Source organism: Phacochoerus africanus, chromosome 6 (assembly GCF_016906955.1).
Source record: "Phacochoerus africanus isolate WHEZ1 chromosome 6, ROS_Pafr_v1, whole genome shotgun sequence".
Taxonomy (NCBI): Eukaryota; Metazoa; Chordata; class Mammalia; order Artiodactyla; family Suidae; genus Phacochoerus; species Phacochoerus africanus.
Genome location: NC_062549.1, coordinates 99,487,612 through 99,507,367, shown reverse-complemented (window position 1 = coordinate 99,507,367; position 19,756 = coordinate 99,487,612). Strand labels below are relative to the sequence as shown.

Here is a 19,756-nt window from a genome sequence, read left to right as displayed (position 1 = left end):
AGTCCTTGTAAATAAGGTTCCGGTCTCGCTTCCTTAGTGGTCCTTAGAACAAAAGTCTTGTTAACCAATCAAAATGTTCTATTTCACACTAACCAGTAAATTATGTAAAGTGTAGTTTCACCTGTTTTGTTGATTTTAACTTTTACTGGTTGACTTGTATACGTAGAGATCTGAAGCGCCAGCTAAGGGAAAGTTAAATTTTATTTTTGCATCGTATTACTCCGCTATACCACTTGTGGAAGTCTGATTTTGATTTTTGCAACCAAACCTCAGCCCACTTACTTAAATATTTATTTTTACCTTTTGCGCCTCCTGTCTTAACGCAGTGAGGAAGACACCTCGGGGCTCAGCACTGTCTCTTGCCCTTTTTTATCAGTTGAAACGCCAGGAAACTACCGGGTGTGTGTTTGACATCCAGCCTAGACCTAGAACTGCTGTCGATCTGAAAACCCAGATCCCAGATCCCCCCAGTTATAATACCGGCCTTCTACTGTCAATTTCTGTATTCAGACTTGTGCTAACATTTTAACCAATCAAAATGTTCTATTTCACACTAACCAGCTTGAAAGGCACTCCAAAAAAATAAAGCAAAAACTGCGTAGAACAGACTATCCTCTTGCAGTTTTCCCACGTAAGTAGCAAGCTTAGCCCTCTGGACTTCAGAAATCACGGCAGCACTTGGCCATGACGACCTAGATTTTGCCTGATGCTCCCTCTGGCGTCTGTCGGCCTTAATTCTGTAACCTCACCAACACATACAAGATTACTTGATCCCCTTTACCCTTAACACCTGTGCATAACGAGCCCACCGACATGGCTGAGAGATGGTACAACTGCTCCTTTTGAAAAGGTGAGTGGCTCTGAAAAGAGCCTTTAAGATCGTCTACGTAAAAAAAAAAATGCCTTAAGCCCGCTCCCCGCGGATGCGGCGGGCCAGCTGGATGTCTTTGGGCATGATGGTCACGCGCTTGGCGTGGATGGCGCACAGGTTGGTGTCTTCAAACAGCCCCACCAGGTAGGCCTCGCTCGCCTCCTGCAGCGCCATCACGGCCGAGCTCTGGAAGCGCAGGTCGGTCTTGAAGTCCTGCGCGATCTCGCGCACCAGGCGCTGGAAGGGCAGCTTGCGGATCAGCAGCTCGGTCGACTTCTGGTAGCGCCGGATCTCCCGCAGGGCCACGGTGCCCGGCCGGTAGCGGTGGGGCTTCTTCACGCCGCCGGTGGCCGGCGCGCTCTTGCGGGCCGCCTTGGTGGCCAGCTGCTTCCGCGGGGCCTTGCCCCCGGTCGACTTGCGGGCCGTCTGCTTAGTACGCGCCATAATATCTCACTGGTTTCATTTACCGATCCTGAGGCAGTCCTATTTATAGACATAGCCTCATCTTGATTGGGCCAGAAAAATAAGGAATTTCCGGAATTCTGATCTCATTGGCTAGAATTCAATCCTGGGCAAAAGCTTGTTATGCTAATCTCCTTATTACCTCCGTACTTTTCTATAATCTTATCCATCACAGATATTTTCTTTTTTAGGCCATTTCTTGAAATTGCTGTAACTTTTAAAGCAGCAACTTATAAAGTGTTTTTGCACATTTGGGATTTATATTTTAATCGGTTCCTTTGAAATACAAGCATGCCCTAGGTTTCAGCCGCATTTCCATTTCTTCTCCCATAGTTAACATTTATTTAGCTCCTGACACTGAGCTAAGCGCACTAGGTGTATTACATTATGACTGCGGTTCGACAAAACAATATTCAATTGAAGAAAACAAATTTAACTTTACGTTTACCTGATTCAGAACTTCGCCAAAGTTGTGTGCTGGCCAGTACCAATTTACAGAGTAGAGCTCTCCGCCTTTCTTTTGTCATTTCCCCCTGGAAGGCGGTTTCCTCCTTCTCAATCCATCAATGGCTAATTAGGTCCTATAGAGGAAACGCCTCTAAGTAAGGGAAAGTAAGATCAGAAATATTTATTTATTTATTTGGCCGTGAGACCCCCCCAGCCACTGCAGTGACACCACCAGATCCTTAACCTGCTGCATTAAAGGGAACACAAGACCAGAAATTCTCCTTTACACTGGTGAATAGTTTTAAATAGTCAAGTTGCCTATCAGTCAGATTAAAAGTTCAAATAAAGTGTCAAAACAAATAAATTATTTGTTGATTAGTGAGTTGCTAGAATATTTTCTTCTATAAAGTGTTTTCTAATTCTTAACATTTCTTTTTTTTTTTTATCTTTTTTTTGCTATTTCTTGGGCCACTCCCGTGGCATATGGAGGTTCCCAGGCTAGGGGTCGAATCGGAGCTGTAGCCACCGGCCTACGCCAGAGCCACAGCAACGTGGGATCCGAGCCGCGTCTGCAACCTACACCACAGCTCACGGCAACGCCGGATCGTTAACCCACTGAGCAAGGGCAGGGACCGAACCCACAACCTCATGGTTCCTAGTCGGATTCGTTAACCACTGCGCCACGACGGGAACTCCTTCTTAACATTTCTTATCTTTTCTATTCTTTATAAGGAAATTGAAGATCTTTTTCCTTTTAGTTATTTCATATGCTTTGAAGAATTGCTTGGGAAAATTGCATGTAATAATACCACAGTTATGTAAGGTTACCAATGCTTAAAATTGTAATAATTAAAGACTTTTAATCGCATGCTTCTTTGATTGAAAAAACACTATTGCGGAGTTCCCGTCGTGGCGCAGTGGTTAACGAATCCGACTGGGAACCATGAGGTTGTGGGTTCGGTCCCTGCCCCTGCTCAGTGGGTTAACGATCCGGCGTTGCTGTGAGCTGTGGTGTAGGTTGCAGACGCGGCTCGGATCCCACGTTGCTGTGGCTCTGGCGTAGGCCGGTGGCTACAGCTCCGATTCGACCCCTAGCCTGGGAACCTCCATATGCCGCGGGAGCGGCCCAAGAAATAGCAAAAAGACAAAAAAACAAAAACAAAACAAAACAGAAAAAAAACCAAAAAAACACTATTGCCTCCAAACCACAGAAAAACTAAAACCTGAGAACAAAGGCCCAAGAGGCTCAAAACTTACCTTGATGGTGTCAATATGAATGACTATTTTCCTGAAGTCAACATGAAGTAAAAGTGATTTTGAGAGGATTTTCTGCGCATTAAACACAAAGTAGAAACTTATCTTTATATCTCCAAGTTTCCTTGGGCTGCAGCAGTCTCCTGCTCTAGGGAAGAGATCTAAATGCTGGAGTTCCCTGGTAGCTCAGAGAATTAAAGATCTGGCAGTTTTCAACTGTTGTAGCTTGGGTCACTGCTCTAGTGTGGGTTCAACCCCTGACCCACAGAACTTCTGCCATGGGCCAAAAACAAACAAACATCATGCCTAACTGACGTGAAAAACTATTACCCCCTCCTGTGGAGGTTTTGTAATACTGCCTTACATATACAGAACACTACTCAGTATTTTAAAATCCTCAACCTACTATCTCATTTATTCCCAACTCTGTGAAGTAGATATTACTTGATTTTCCTTATATTACCGATAAAGAAACTGAGTCTCAGAGAAATTATGGTTAATCCTGGATAAATAATAATGCCTGCATAATATTCTAAAGCAAAAGAATGAATGGATCTCCAGTTTCATCAGGCTTGGGGTGCATTTTAAAGTACTGATGAATTTTCCCAACTTACAATCAAATTACTCAACCGAGCTATTGCCATCAGAACAGGAAACTACCCCTGGGGCAGATGTCTGGATGATAGTCCAAAGCTGCCCACCAAAGTGTCACATTTCTTTGAAATGTTCTATTTTTTCTTTATTTTTAAAAAACATATATGCACTCTTGGCCATGCTGTAGAGATGTGTACATTTAAACAATAAATATTCTCAAGCTATTTATATAGAATCCAACAGTCATAGGATTTATTTTACTTTTATAATTTACTTATATAATTTTTAAAAAATTCCAAGAGTCTTCCTCTGACTTAATAAAGAAATTGTGTAAGAATTTCTCCTTCTCAGAAAATAGCAGTGTCAATTTAAATATTAATTTCAGGGCAACAGTTCAAATAAAATAATAGGACATTTTTAAGGGTTATAAATAATATTTCTCTGAATATAACAAGTGGACAATAATGTGATATTCCTATGAGCGGTCTCCATACACCACTCACTACTTTATCAGATTTAAAATGCACATGAGAAGTTCCCGCAGTGGCGCAGTAGAAACAAATCCGACTAGGAACCATGAGGTTTTGGGTTCGATCCATGGCCTTGCACAGTAGAGTAAGGATCTGGCATTGCCATGAGCTGTGGTGTAGGTCACAGACGAGGCTTGGATCTGGTGTTGCTGTGGCTCTGGTGTAGGTTGGCAGCTGGAGCTCCAATTAGACCCCTGGCCTGGGAACCTCCATGTGCCTTGAATGCATCCCTAAAAAATGCAGATGAAACTCTGCTTTGCTGCAGCTGTGGGAAAGAAGGAATATTTTCCTCCTTTAATATTGCTGAAGTTTTTCCCTCAGAAATAATAAGAATTTGCAGTTTAAGATTGAGCACTGAAATTATTTATTACCAAGGGGCAAAAATTAGGCATGAGAAGCTTAAATTTTACCATAGGAAATAAGCAGGAAAAGAAGATGTTAGTAAGTGAATTATTAGACATATAATGTTTTGTAGGGGCGTGTGTTTGTTTTTAATACAAAAGTAATTAACTGAATTAATTTATTTGTATTATTATTATTATTATTTGCTTTTTAGGGCTGCATCTGCGGCATATTCCCATATGCCAGGCTCGAGGTCAAATCGGAGCTGCAGCTGCTGGCCTACCCCACAGCCACAGCAATGTGGGATCCCAGCCACATTTTCGACCTACACCAAAGCTCCTGGCAACACCAGATCCTTAACTTAACCCACTGAAGGAGGCCAGGGATCAAACCCAAATCCTCATGGATACTAGTTGGGTTCATAACCCACTGAGCCACAGCGGAAACTCCTGAATTGAATTAAAATGTATGTTCCAGGAAGACAGTTTGTGTTTAGCTTTTGACTTGAAGTACCCCCACTTTGAGACTGAATCTTTGGTTTATGGGTTAGTCAGGCCATGTGCCTGCTTCCCTTTCATTCTGAGTGGCCTGCAGCTATGGACCAAATTAAGAAGCCACAGGACTTTGAAGTTGTTTTCTTATCTCATTCTGAGCTAAGCTCATTCCTTTCAACATCCTGTTCATTGGATAAAAACTTGCCCCTTAGTACCTGTCCTAATGCTACTGTTTGTACTACACAGTGAAGGGCAGGGGAGAGGAAGAAAATTTTTCCTTGACCCACTTAGGGTCCCTGAGTGGGTCTGAAAATTGAACCAACAAAGGCAGATTAACAGGGGGAAAAGGCATATACATTTATTTAAGTTTTACATGGCACAGGAACATTCACAAGGAAATGAAGATTTGTAGAAACAGGCCTGAGTATATTTATGCTAGATTTGATCAAGGGTGGATAGTTGTGTAGAAATATGGCAGGTTAATGAGTCTGAGGTAAGTGCAGTAAACTGGGGAAACAGCAAGACCTGTGTGTTAGGATTCTTCTGTGTGTTCCTTTGATTTAGAGATAACGATGCTCCTTTCCTCTAGGTATAGGGAGAGCACCTCCCACCAGAACGTTTTATGACCTGTTTCAGGAGAGAAAGTTGGGGGAAGGTCACAGTGAGCTTCCTGCTTGTGTCACTTTCTCAAAATTTCTTTACCTTAAAATATTCAATATGCGAGGTGCCATATTTTGGGGTGGCAGGTCTTTTATCCTATCAGTGGCAGTGTGTACCACCCCTAAAATATGCCACTTTCATATAAGGATTATTCTGAGCTAAAAGCACTTGGCAAACAGCAGATGCAAGAAAGGCACTCTGACCTCCCCCTTTCTTCCTTAAAACAGGAGATAAAACCCCTATATGGAAGAAGTCTTCCCTATTCCAGGAGGGTATGCCAGGATGGGGAGCCGAAGCCATGAGAAATTGTATAAACACAAAGCTTATTAAACTAACCCATAACTTCCTCGTTACTTTTCTACCTAGTTAACTCCCCTAGTTAATTCCACCTAGTTAACTGCCCTAGCCCAAGCCCCGTTGTCTTATCACATCCCCAGAATTTATTGCTTTTTGTTTAAAAGGTATATGTAAACTCCAGGACTATCTACCTCTTCATTTTCCTTCTGAAGACCCTCGTATACACACAAAAATATTTAAATTTGTATGCTTTTTTCCTTTTGACTAGACTTATGTCAGTTTAATTCTCAGGCCCAGTCACAGAATCTAAGAGGTAGAAGAAAGTTTTCCATCTGCTACAAGTTTATACAATATCCAGCTTTCCAATGTGATACATCCCTGTGGACTATAGTAGATTCAAGTAATATGTTCCACACAGTACATGTTGTTTCATTAACCATCCTCACGGGATTTAAGGTACACATTGTAGAAATTTAAAGGGATATGTACACATATATAATTTTATTTATTTATAATTGAAACAAATTGGACTTTTTAAAAAATGTTCAGGCCACAGATGTTAGCATGGTACTTAATACTTGTGGTGTATGGAGGAAATTAGAACAGAATGTTCGCAACTCAACTGACATATAGCCTGTCTGCAAAAGAAGTTTTTTTCCAACCATATTTTCTACTTCAACATTCATTTAACTTTTGTAATCAACAGTATACATATATTATACCCTTTAACACACACAGCGGCATGTAAATTGCTCTCTCAATCTGAATTTACTATTAATGTGGAAAGGGAGCGTTTATTTTGGGGAGAATTTTATTTAGGTAATGAGTTATTAGGCCCCTCAGAGAAGGATGAAGTTTTGAAAAAGAAGTTTGTAGACATTGCTTCTGTCTAGGGTCCTGTTCTCTCTGACACCAAAACCCATCACTTCTCTCGGCCTTGGCTTGCGGTTGTCTTATTTTGCAATTTGGTTGTGTCTTTCTTACCTACTAGTGTTTAAAAGCAGTCAAATGTAGGCACTGTTCATTCTATAAACAATTTTTGAGCTTATGTTAGACATTGAATATGTCAATTTATGAAGAAAAATAGAAATCACTGCCAAGCAGTCAAGGGTGGGGGGATATGTAAGATGCAAAAGAGTTATGAAACAATGTGACAGAGTCTGTAAGAGTTGCTAAAAGGTCAGAAAAGAAAAGTTTGTTTCTCTATCTGGAGGCAGCCAAGGGAGAAGAAGATATCACAGGAAAGGAAAAACAATTTTCCCTCTTCCTTCTTGAGTTCTTAGCTGAGACCCCTGTAATAAAAGACAGATTAACAAGAGAAAAACAAACAGAAGTTTATTAACATGTATACACCTGGAGATATCCAGGGAAAAATTAGTAACTCCTCAAAATGGCTTAGACTTAAATACTATCTTAATAGGGAAAAGGGAGGGGTCATGGAGGCCTCCCAGGGAGAGTAAATGACTTTTAGGAAAGATGAATGGGCTCTTGGAATAGATGGGAGGTATGACAGTTTGTGACAAAATTTGTCTGAGTTTAGTCTCCACTTCTAGTCTCCTCTTCTGAGACAGGAGTCAAACTTCCCTGGTTGATGAAACTCCCTGGGGAGGGGATTTCTGTCAGTTGAGTTCCTTTCTGAGGATCTGTCTTCGGGCAGATAAGGGGAAATCAAGGAACGTTTGTCCCTGAATTTGCTACTTTTCAAGGTACTGTGGCTCAAAATAATCATTATGCCAAACCAGCATATTTTGAGGTGGCATGTCCTGAACTCTTACAAGTCATATTTTGGGGTGGCCTATGCTGTTACCCTTCAACATCTGTTGCGAATTCCAGGGTGTTGACCTTAAGCATGTTATGCACGGTAGCAACATTCGATGAGCAGAGAGAACATGGGAGGGAGAGGAGAATGTATTCCCTCAGACCCCACAAAAGTCCTATCTTGGAGATTTTAAGTTTAAACATTTTGATTTTTGGAGATTTTGAGTTTAAAATGACTAAAGAATGACCAGGTGGATCTACATGTCTGGACCCTATGAGCCTGGATAAAGATAGTGATTTAGCATATAAATATATATAAATATGAATATAGCATATAGTTATATATAGCATATAGTTTTATAAAGTAGAACTAAAGGAGAGATAAAAAAGGCAGATTTTAAAAAATAATAAACATTAAAACATAGTTTAATAATAAACATAAAAAGCATGTTTTTTTCTGATGCAGAAACTACATCTCCTGTAATCTTCTACAGAAGGCTCTGGTAATGAAAATGCTATTAATAAGGATCCCAGTCAATTTCACAAGGCGTTTCTGGTAACGACTCTCAATCTGGAGCAGATGTCCTCTTGTGCAACCCAATTCAGCAAACATGTGGGGCCTCAGTGGGGACACAACTTGGGCACCAAATTCTGGATGAAAACAAGGGTTGAATTTAGAAGGTCCGTAGAAGCAGAGGTACATAATACCTTGTCTCTGTATGTATTGCTTCCCTCAGCAGAGTTTTGAAAAACTGAGTGCATTGGATTCACTGACATCCATGAGAAGGCTTGACGGTATAGTGAGACCACTTTACCTAGGATCTGATTTCTCCTGGGTGAAGTGAAATTCCATGTCTCCTACCAACAAAATAGAGATGAGACTCAGGAATTATGGTGCCCCCCCCCTCTACACAATCTAGGTGCCCCTGCTGTCCAGATCGCCTCCTGGGTCTGGCAGTCTTACTATGGGAACCGTGTTAGTTGCAGTGTTATGTATCCTTAGTTCTGAAGACTGGGATCCTTGTGTCAGGATTAGACCCCTCGCTGGCGCTCTTTTCTTCCCATTTCTGGGTTTCCTTTGCTTTTCTTGCCCTCTTGAGACACTAACGCATTTCTTAGGCTAAATTGAATGCCTTTAGGGAGCCCACAGATGAAGAGAGAGACGGGGCGGGGGTGGGGGGGAGAGGAAAATAGAGGTGGAATCCGGAAGCTTGGATTCTAATTCTCCCGCGGATTCTGGCAAATCGACTTTTTACGAGTCTGGGGGGAGGAGGGGCAAAATAGGGGAAGGCGATTAAGAGGTAAAAACTACTACAACGTATAAAATAAATAAGCTACAAGGATATATTTGTACAGGCCAAGAAATGTATTCATTATTTTATAACTTTAAATGGAATCTAATCTATAAAAATATTGAATCACTGTTGCACACCTGAAACTCATATGAAACCGTTAATCAACCATATTTCAAAAATGATTAATTAATAAATAAAAGGTGCATGTCTGTTAGCGGGCGCTGTGGAGGGTGGAGAGGGAGAGAGGGAAACAGCAGAAACAACGAAAGGTTGAGCGGGCGGGGACAAATGAGACGCCTTCCCGCCCGCGCGCTTTCGGCTTTCAGCTTTCAATCAGGTCCGCCACTCTTGTATATCAGGCGAAAAACCACCCTCAGCCGTCCCAAAGGTGTCTGCAGACCACACCAGCCATGTCCGGGAGAGGAAAGGGCGGTAAGGGCTTGGGCAAGGGCGGTGCTAAGCGCCACCGCAAGGTCTTGAGAGACAACATCCAAGGCATCACCAAGCCCGCCATTCGGCGCCTTGCTCGGCGAGGGGGAGTCAAGCGGATTTCTGGCCTCATTTACGAGGAAACCCGAGGTGTGTTGAAGGTGTTCCTAGAGAACGTCATTCGGGACGCAGTGACCTACACGGAGCACGCCAAGCGCAAGACCGTCACCGCCATGGACGTGGTGTACGCCCTCAAGAGGCAGGGACGCACCCTGTATGGCTTCGGGGGCTAAGCTGCTAGTTCTGCTACGTGAGACAATCTCAAAGGCCCTTTTTAGGGCCAACCACACAGTCGTCAGAAGAGCTGAGCCCTTGCCTAAAAAGCATAGGGAGCTTTGCAGTTGGGAGCTGGCTAGTCTGGGGTCAGAAATGCGTAGGGGACAGGTGCTAAGAGCTCTGGGAACCCGAGTTATTTATTAACCAAAGCTGTTTTTCACGTGTCTGCCTCAATTTTAATCACCGGGAAAGCCTATCGTGCTCCAGACTTAAAAGAAAACTTGTTAGGACCTGTTGTAGCTTAGAATAAGGCCCACAGAAATATACCCAATCATAAAATAGAACAATTTAATTTTAGACAAGCCAAAAGCAAATTCTATGTCAGCATTCTTTTAGGTTCTCTTTACTGCCACTTTTCTTTTTCTTAAAGGCTGCAGCCATGCTATATGGAAGTTCTTGGGCCAGGGATCAGACCCAGGCATTCAGGTTCTTAACCCACGGCCACAGTGGGAACTCCTATGCTGCCACATCTAAATTTACCTGATTTTGATTGAAATGTAGGTGCACACTTGCAGTCCTTAAACCTAGTTATGGTTTTGTAAGTAAAAGATTTTCTTAAATTGTATTTTTAGTGTTCTAGGCTTATGATTTTACACAGCTACACTTGGCTTGTATGTAGCCAAGGAAAAAGTCTAGAGAAGAAATTGTTAGCTTCCAAAAGATAATCCAGCTATTGCTTTACCGGTCTCCGCACTTCCATGTGGAGTGTACCCACCACATTTTCTCTACCCACTTTTCCAGTGATGAATGCTTACTGTTTCCAATGTCCCATCATACTTTTCATGTTCCCTGATAGACCTGTGTGAGAATTTCTTTTGGATTTAAGTGCCCAGAAGCACAGTTGCCGGTTCCTGTGATGTGTAATTTTAATTGACCTAAGTACCAGGCTATTCTGAAGAATGGCTGCCCTAGGCCACATCCCACCAGCCAGGCACCAGCCACGTAAACCACCATTACCACCAACACTTAGCATTATTCAGCTTTCTGTGGTTGGCCAGAGTATTCAGTATAAAGTGATATCCCATTATTGTTTTAATTTGTCTTTCTCTGATTGCTAGTATTTATATGCATTTCTACAAATATATGTTCTTTTTCTTCCATGTATGTGTGTGTGTGTGTGCACACGCGCATGCGGGAGCGTTTTTATCTCTAGGGCCACACCCACGGCATATGGAGGTTTGCAGGCTTGGGGTCGAATCGGAGCCGTAGCTGCCAGCCTACACCACAGCCACAGCAATGGGGGATCCAAGCCAAATCTGTGAACTACACCCCAGCCTACGGTAATGCTGGATCCTTAACCCACTGAGCGAGGCCAGAGATGGAACCTGAGTCCTTATGGATACTAGTTGGGTTGGTTAACCACTGAGCCACGAAGGGAACTCCTTTTTTTTTTTTTCTTTTTGGCTTCCTCTTTTATAATCCTTTCCTCTACACTGTTTACAGAGTAAAATCCATCCATCCACTCCCTCCCCAGTTTGGCATTCAAGCCCCTCAATGACCTGGCCTTAAAGTCTCATCACTGAAAAATTATTTCCCATTCCTAGAATTGGTCCAGCCTGTAGACTGTCCACCACTCACAATTCTCTTTTTCTTTTTTCTGGTTCCCTGCCCCACCCCAAGTTCTCCTACAAGAAGTCCTTTTTGAGTCTCTCAGTTAGAACTGAACTTTTCCTCTGAATTTCCAGCTAACTCATTTGCACCTTTCTCTGCCACCCACCGCAGAATGCCTTCATTATAGAGCATGTCTTCTCACAGAGCCCAAAGACCTGGTTCCCATTTCTGCAAACTCATATACACACCTCCAGCTATGAAGAGTTGCCAGGCTTCTTGTTGAACAAAACAGCAAGACTTTTTTTGGCCACACCTGTGACATACCAAAGTTCCCAAGCCAAAGGAGTTCCCACTGTGGCTCAGTGGTTAACGAATCCAACTAGGAACCATGAGGTTGCAGGTTTGATCCCTGGCCTCACTCAGCGGGTGAAGGATCCAGCATTGCTGTGAACTGTGGTGTAGGCTCGGATCCCGAGTTGCTGTGCCTCTGGTGTAGGCTGGCGGCTATAGCTTGGATTAGACCCCTAGCCTGGGAACCTCCATATGCCACGGGAGCAGCCCTAGAAATGGCAAAAAGACAAAAAACAGAAAAACAAAACAAAACAAAAAAGAAGTTCCCAGGCCAAGGACAGAACCCACACCACAGCAGTGACAATGCCAGATCCTTTAGCTGCTAGACCACCAGGGAACTCCTCCAAGAATTTTTGAGAGGTGATCTCACTTTTTTTGGTTATGTCTCTATTGCAGCGGTTTTCAGTTGCAGATTGCAGCCCATGAGCAGGTGGTAAAATCAACTTAGAGAATGGGAGCCAGTATCTTTTATTAATGAAACAGAATAGGATTCAAAATAACAAAGTGCATTCCAAGCAAAAAAAAAAAAAAAGAAAGAAAAAAGATCCTTTTGGATAACTTGCTTTAATTTTTAGGTATGTGCGACTGTGCAGCAGATAGTAATATAAAGTTATATCTTACTATATTTTGGAGTGATCAGAAATCAGAGCTGGAGTTCCCGTCGTGGCGCAGTGGTTAACGGATCCGACTGGGAACCATGAGGTTGCGGGTTCGGTCCCTGCCCTTGCTCAGTGGGTTAACGATCCGGCGTTGCCGTGAGCTGTGGTGTAGGTTGCAGACGCAGCTCGGATCCCACGTTGCTGTGGCTCTGGCGTAGGCCAGTGGCTACAGCTCCGATTCAACCCCTAGCCTGGGAACCTCCATATGCCGCGGGAGCGTCCCAAGAAATAGCAACAACAACAACAACAAAAAAGACAAAAGACCAAAAAAAAAAAAAAAAAGGAAAGAAATCAGAGCTACTGTATCTCTAGATGTAATTATTTTTGTGTATTATTTTCTTCTGAAACAATGAATCTAATACAAAAAGAAAAGCAAAACAGGCTCAAGTTCCACATCTGCTGTCTTCTGTGTGACCCACATTCCAAGTTATCTGTCCCTCACCAGCTTTGGTTTCTTCAAATATTCAACAGAAAATTTAAAAGCCCTTCCTCCTGTCCAGGGGTATTGTGAGTTTGAATGAGAGGAGGTGACTGAAAGATGAACCAGAAGCCATCTAGGAATCTGGGTATTCTTACTGCCTGGGCCATACAGTCTAGAAGCTGGCTGTGTGTTGAAAATTATTCACCAATGTGTGTGTGTGATTCTTGTTTTCCATGACATGATTGTAATTAAGGCTTACATCAATTCACATTATTGTCACTAATATTTACATCATTAATATTAATGATGCTACTAATGTTGATTTATGACCATATGTAGGGCTCTGTTCTAAGCACTTTGTGTGGGCTATATTATCTCCTTCTATCCTCATGGCATTCCTGGGGTGGGTACAATTATGATCCTGGTTTACACATGAGGAAATGGAGATCCTGGTCTTTTCTCTTTGGAATCTTTTCCTGGATAAGGGTCAGGAGCCTTGCCCTACCTGCTAAGGGGTGTCAGGCCTCAGCCCCAGTTCACTGCAGTGAGGCCCATAGATTTCTGCCAACCCCTTTCCTCTACCATCCTTCCTCCCCTTCCTGTCTCTCCTTATGTACATTTCACTCTCTGCTCCTGATCACATCCCAGGTCCACACACCAAATACCAAAAAAATCCTGTCAGGAGGGTTGTCCGAATCTGATATCTTGTGGATATAAAAACAGACACTCCTTCCCAGATCTGCATTCAGGAACAGACTGGGGGTGCTGGTGAGAATGTAGCTAAGTGAACTCTTCTCTCAGTCCCTGTTGCCAGAAGCAGATTGTCTGGGACTGTGGCCATTCATGGCTAAGGGGCACCTGGGCTTTCCAAACACCCTGCCCACAGGCAGTGTCCTGCTCCTGTGTTCCAGGACCCCCCCCCCCCCCCGCCCGAGGACCTTGGAAGGTCTTTTCAGAGGTCCAATTCAGGTCTGCTCTTGATCTATAACTTCAAAGACCCCAGGAATAGGGGGCATCCTGTGCTCAACTCCCTCATATATGGCAAAGAGTAGAAGGTCAGGAGCATTAGATCCCTCATTAAGCATTTCCTGATCACCTATGTTGTGCCAGGCAAAGAACAAAGACAAATCTTCACCCTGAGGAATGATGCCAGCCTAATGCTGAAGGTAGGGAATAGGAAGAGGTGTGAGGATAGGATGGCAGAGAGGTGGGGGGGGGCACAAAGAGATAAGGGTAAAGAGGAGAAAGGAAAGGGAAGGCCACCACATAAGGCTGAATCTTGAAGAATGAACAGGGATTCTCAAGGCTGCAAAAAAAAAAAAAAAAAAAAAGGAGGAGGATCTGAAGACAAGAAATGAAACGTGTGAAGACATCATATCCTTGGGAACTGCTGATGTTCTGAGGAGCTAGAATGTACTTGTTCAGCCAGCAGAGCGCCTGAAACCCGGGGAGGATCTGGGAAGTATCAGGAACTAGTTGCATATTAAGATGATGTTATTAGGCTTTTTAAATTTAATAACTATTAACAGAGTAACTGAAAGTAATTGAATACTTATTCTGGACCAGATACTCTGCTAGGTACTTTATGGGAAGTGTCACTTTTAATATTTCCAACAACACTATTAGCAAGATACTGTCGTCTCCATTTTACAAATGGGAAGAGTGAGGCCTACAGAGACTTTCTTGTTGAAGTCAAACCTGTGACTATGGGCAAGACCAGGGTTCCAGTTCAGGTTTGCCTAACTCAAGAGTCCCTACCAGTTATTAACCTCCACTGCTGTGAATGCTATGCAAAGGAAGGTGAACTTTATTCTGAAGGGCATGAGAAGGAGGTGGAACATTTTTTGAGAGTGACAGACTCAAAAAAAATGCATTGAAAGTGACAGCTCTCGCACAGGGTGGACACTTAGTGGCAAGGCAGAGTCAAGGCTGAATATGTAATTCTCTAGAACAGAGCTGGTGAGGGTGTCAGTTAAGAGGGACGATAGGGAGTTCCCATCGTGGCGCAGTGGTTAACGAATCCGACTAGGAACCATGAGGTTGCGGGTTCGGTCCCTGCCCCTGCTCAGTGGGTTAACGATCCGGCGTTGCTGTGAGCTGTGGTGTAGGTTGCAGACGCAGCTCGGATCCCACGTTGCTGTGGCTCTGGCGTAGGCCGGTGGCTACAGCTCCGATTCAACCCCTAGCCTGGGAACCTCCACATGCCGCGGGAGCGGCCCAAAAATAGCAACAACAACAAAAGACCAAAAAAAAAAAAAAAAAAAGAGGGACGATAGATGGATGGAGAGAGGGTGACAGACTTGAAAGTCAGACAGTAAGTTAGAAAACATTGGTGACTTGTGAAATTTGGACGCATGATAAGAGAAAGGAACTGTGGACCTGAACAGATGAGGAAAAAGGGGTGAAGGTGTCTTCCAAGTAAGATGGGGAATATGGAAGGAAAAAAAGAACTTTGGAAGCAAGACAATACAATTGTGGATATAGTGAACTGAGTTTGAAGTGCCTATTATCCATCCTGAAGGACCTGGCCATCAGAAAGTTAGAAATATTGGTGTAGAGGACAGGATAGTGGTCTCAGCAGGAGATATCAATATGAGAACACTTGGCAGAGAGCAGATACATGGAATTCATGATCTCACTTGAGTTTCAAGGAGAAAGAGAAAAAAAAAAAAAAATAGCCAAGGCCAGCATGGATGAAACCGAGAACACTGACGGAACCCGGCAGAGGAGAAGAAATGAGACTCCTGAGATGAGGACCTGGAAGGATGATCATGAGAGTGTGTGAACCCAAAGCCCAAGTCTTCTTCCAAGGAACCAAAGGTGGTGTCAGCAGGACCAGAATACCAGTTTCTCTCTACACATGCACACACACCTGTCCCCCACTACCCTAACCAAGGCAGAATTAAACCCAAACAAAGACTGTGTTTGTTTTTCCATGGCTGAACCTGAAGTATAAGGAAGTGCCCCAGTCAGGGGTAAATCAGAGCTGCAGCAGCCGGCCTAGGCCACTGTCACTGCAATACTGCGACCTATACTGCAGCTTACAGCAAAGCTGCATTCTTAATAGACAATGATAGGTGTTTAACCTGCTGAGCCACAACAAGAACCCACAAAGACTGTTTTTCTATTCTTAAAAATCCCAGGGGTTTGGAGTAGACTTTCCTTGAAATTATTCTAGCCGTGTAGAAGCTAATGACTAGAGGAAAAGCATTTATTTACCTTGTCCTTATCCTTTAACTCTCACCTCTGAGAGTAGGGATTGATTTAAGTACAGAAATGATTAAATGATAAAACATTCATTTTAAACTGTACTCTGTTATCAATGAACTCAGTTTATACCAGTCTCTCAAACAAAAAGATTTGAAAGGATGCTGTGAGGGTAGGCCTTTCTTTATACTGACAGGAAGACAAAATTTCATTCTACTCCTGACTGGATATCAAAAATGCCACTAAATTAATTTCCCTTGCATGCGATTCATAATGAAAGACTTCCTTGATGTTAAGGGTGTCCTAACTGGTAAAATAAAGCAGTGTGATATCAGAGGCAGGCCGAGGATGTGGAGCACTGACACCTGACAGACATTGAAGTTTCCAGAGTCTGTTCAGCTGTTCCTGGACCTGAGATCATGAACAAGTCACTTACTCACCTGAGAACTTCAAGCTGTACCTCAGAAAGCCCTATGTCTGTATGTCCCCTAAAGTTTTACCAGGAAGATGGATGAGATAGCAGGTGCAAAGATAGTGCCACCCCCCTTAGGTCTCTACTTCTTAACTCAGAAGAGTACAGACCGAGGCTGAATCCATCCTGCAGTGGGGGACTAAGCAGGTAATAAGGGTCTGGGCAGAGCCCTGGGAGGCATGCTCTGGAAATTGCTGTGACCGCTGGCTGAAGCAGAAACATGTGGCAAACTGTAGCAGGAGGGCCACAGTCTCTATACTGCTCTCCCCATTTCTCACACATCTCAAAAGAGGCAACAGGAGCTTAAAAAAAAAAAAAAATTGGAGTCCAGTTGTGGCTCAGCCGTTCAGCAGGTTAAGAGCTCCATGTTGCCTCTGTGAAGATGTGGGTTCATCCAGGCCTTGCTCAGTGCATTAAGGATCCCACATTGCTGCAGCTGCAGCTCGAATTCAACTCCTACATGTGGCAGTAAGAAAGAAAAACAAAACTAAGTATCCTTCCTTTTCCCTATGTCCTCTGAATTCTCACTCATCAGTTAATGAATGCTTTTCACCTGCCACTGTACCAAGACAAAACAGAAAACAAGTTAGCTTCTCCCAAGTTTAAGAAGGTTAAGAAGAGTTGTCACCTAAGATCTGTACAGCTTTGTATCTGAACTTGTGGAGATGGGCTCTGCAAGACCCTGTCTTCACTCTGAGCCCACTAGAGGCCCTGCTCTTCCCAAATGTACAAGAATCATCTCTAAGGCCTCCTTCAGAGGGAAACTTCATCTCCTCAAAAGAGGACCATGTTCTGCCTGTTTGATCTCCCAGAACTCAGAGCCCCACTTTTGTCCTTTCACTGAGTAATCCAAAACCTGAGGACAGACTTCCCACATGACTGAAAAAAAACATATTAACAAGAGACTACCAACTATTGGCAGAGAACGCAGATACAATTGAAGCGTTTAGAAATTACTTCAGGGAGGTGAGACTCACTCAGTGGAACCGAACAGAAAAACAGCCAGTTTAAGGCCCAGCTCACAAAAATAGACCTAAGGTCTGGACAGCACCCTACTAGCCACTCCGACTTTTTTTTTTTTTTTTTTTTGCCATTTCTTGGGCTGCTCTTGTGGCATATGGAGGTTCCCAGGCTAGGGATCCAAGCAGAGCTGTAGCCACCAGCCTATGACAGAGCCACAGCAATGCAGGATCCAAGCCGCGTCTGGGATCTACACTACAGCTCACGGCGAGTCCTCTAACCCATTGAGCAAGACCAGGGATCGAACCTGTAACCTCATGGTTCCTAGTCGGATTCGTTAACCACTGAGCCACGACGAGAACTCTGCCACTCCGACTTTTGATGAGAAGCAGAGTGGAGGTTCCCCTCATGGTCCTGTGATAACAAACCGGATTAGTATCCAAGAGGACAAGGGTTGGATCGGAAGCCTTGCTCAGTGGGTTAAGGATCCAGCCTTGCCCTGAGCTGCCGTGTAGGTCTCACAAGAGGCTGTAATCTAGCGTTGCTACAGCTGCGGTATAGGCCAGGAGCTAGAGGTCCGATTTGATATCTAGCCTGGGAACTTCCATGTGCTGAGGATGCAGGCATAAAGGCAAAAGGAGAGGGGGGGAGAAGCAGAAGGTGGTAGGGAGGACCCAAATCACTAACCCTTGAAAGGCAGGACTGCCTGGTTTTACCCGACAGAAACGAGGACGGATGGACAGACGGACGGAGGTGGCCATTTCCCTCCCGAGCCAGAGAAACGCACCGGGTCGGGGTGGGAGTGTGGGTGTGGGTGTGGGGGGAGTGATGACGCACCCATACTCGCGCGGCTCCCAGCTGCGTAAAAGGCCAGGCCCCTGCGCTCCTTGGAGCGCGAATCCTGAGCGTCCCCTAGTGACCCCGCCCGGCCTCAACCCGTCCTCTCGCGCCCCCCCCCCCGCCCCTCCCTGGAACAGACTACGGTTCTGGGCCGCCGTGGAGACGCCTTGCCCTTAGCGGAGGACCCATGGCCGCGCCCAAGAAAGCGGAGAAGCCGGCTGACCAAACTCTTGAAGGACTCAAAAGCTTCTAACGCGCCAGGAGGCGGCCAGCAAGCAGGGGGCTAGACCGGACACGTGGCTTCTAACCCACTTGGGCACCCGGAGCCCAGTCAGTGCTTCTGCCGGCTCGAACATCCTCCCTTCCCCGAGCTATGGGAGAGTCCGCCGGACAGAGCGCGGAAAAGTGGCACAGCCTCTTCCAAGTGCAGTTGTGGGTGGCTCTGAAAAGAGCCTTTGGATGTGATGGAACCTCGGGCCGAGTGCGCACTTCTTTCTCTAAGCCCGCTCCCCGCGGATGCGGCGAGCCAGCTGGATGTCTTTGGGCATGATGGTCACGCGCTTGGCGTGGATGGCGCACAGGTTGGTGTCTTCAAACAGCCCCACCAGGTAGGCCTCGCTCGCCTCCTGCAGCGCCATCACGGCCGAGCTCTGGAAGCGCAGGTCGGTCTTGAAGTCCTGCGCGATCTCGCGCACCAGGCGCTGGAAGGGCAGCTTGCGGATCAGCAGCTCGGTCGACTTCTGGTAGCGCCGGATCTCCCGCAGGGCCACGGTGCCCGGCCGGTAGCGGTGGGGCTTCTTCACGCCGCCGGTGGCCGGCGCGCTCTTGCGGGCCGCCTTGGTGGCCAGCTGCTTCCGCGGGGCCTTGCCCCCGGTCGACTTGCGGGCCGTCTGCTTAGTACGGGCCATGGCGGCGAGCCAAAACACGAGCTTACCAGCGCAGCGCAGGGAGAGTAACCAGGGGGACGCCCGCCGCAGCAGTCTTTATAGGCACAGGCTTGTCCCGATTGGGCGGGACAATAATTGAAAGTCCCGCGCTGGCTCTCTATTGGCTGTGACCCTCACCAGCCCTAGCGCCACTGATTGGCTTGGGCAGAATCCTCCTCCGCCCCGCCCCCCACCATCCCTCCCTCCCTCCCTCCCTTAATACTTTCCAGTTTGCCAGCAGTTTTCCCGGCCTCGTCTTTCCTTTCTTCCCGGCGAGAGTCATTTTTGAGCGCGACTGTGTCAGAACGTTCCTCCTCAGCCCTTCGCTCCCTTAGAACACACTACCGGCGATGCCCGCCTCCTTTCCACGCTTTTTACCTCCCAGACCGAACCCCCGCCCCCTGAATGCCTTGTTACCTTGTCAGAACCCCCTAGGTTAGCTGCTAGTCTGGCCGATCTCCCCCCCGCCCCCCCCCCCCCCGGCCCTTTGGTGCTTTTCGGATCGGAAGGTTATCTGCGCCCTCTCCGGGAGCAAGACTCCACTTCCGAGAGCCTCAGGACCTGTTATCCCCATCCCCGCCCCCCTCTTCCAAAGACGGT

The 19,756-nt window shown here is 45.3% G+C and overlaps 2 protein-coding genes across 2 annotated transcripts; one reads left to right on the top strand and one right to left on the bottom strand.

Annotated features, from left to right (window-relative positions):
* Window positions 1–43: 43 nt before the first annotated feature.
* On the bottom strand, window positions 44–19,199 carry LOC125128726 (uncharacterized). Its single transcript, XM_047782901.1, has 4 exons — window positions 18,731–19,199; window positions 18,520–18,601; window positions 18,178–18,402; window positions 44–1,320 (listed from the first exon to the last, which is right to left on the bottom strand). The coding sequence occupies exons 1-4, from the start codon at window positions 19,136–19,138 to the stop codon at window positions 905–907; spliced, it is 1,131 nt and encodes a 376-aa protein (XP_047638857.1). The 5' UTR covers window positions 19,139–19,199; the 3' UTR covers window positions 44–904.
* Window positions 9,400–9,777, top strand: LOC125129732 (histone H4). The gene has a single exon (XM_047784794.1). It carries the CDS (start codon window positions 9,415–9,417, stop codon window positions 9,724–9,726), a length of 312 nt encoding a protein of 103 aa, XP_047640750.1. The 5' UTR covers window positions 9,400–9,414; the 3' UTR covers window positions 9,727–9,777.
* Window positions 19,200–19,756: the final 557 nt, after the last annotated feature.

Excerpts from the sequence above, each read along its gene's own strand:
- LOC125129732 (XM_047784794.1), top strand. The coding sequence starts at position 9,415 with ATGTCCGGGAGAGGAAAGGGCGGTAAGGGCTTGGGCAAGGGCGGTGCT.
- LOC125128726 (XM_047782901.1), bottom strand. The coding sequence starts at position 19,138 with ATGGCCCGTACTAAGCAGACGGCCCGCAAGTCGACCGGGGGCAAGGCC. Across the intron at positions 18,602-18,730 it reads GCATCCGCGGGGAGCGGGCT|CTCGGGGAAGGGAGGATGTT; the intron begins TAGAGAAAGAAG and ends ACTCTCCCATAG. Across the intron at positions 18,403-18,519 it reads GGTTAGAAGCCACGTGTCCG|GGCAAGGCGTCTCCACGGCG; the intron begins GTCTAGCCCCCT and ends TCCTCCGCTAAG.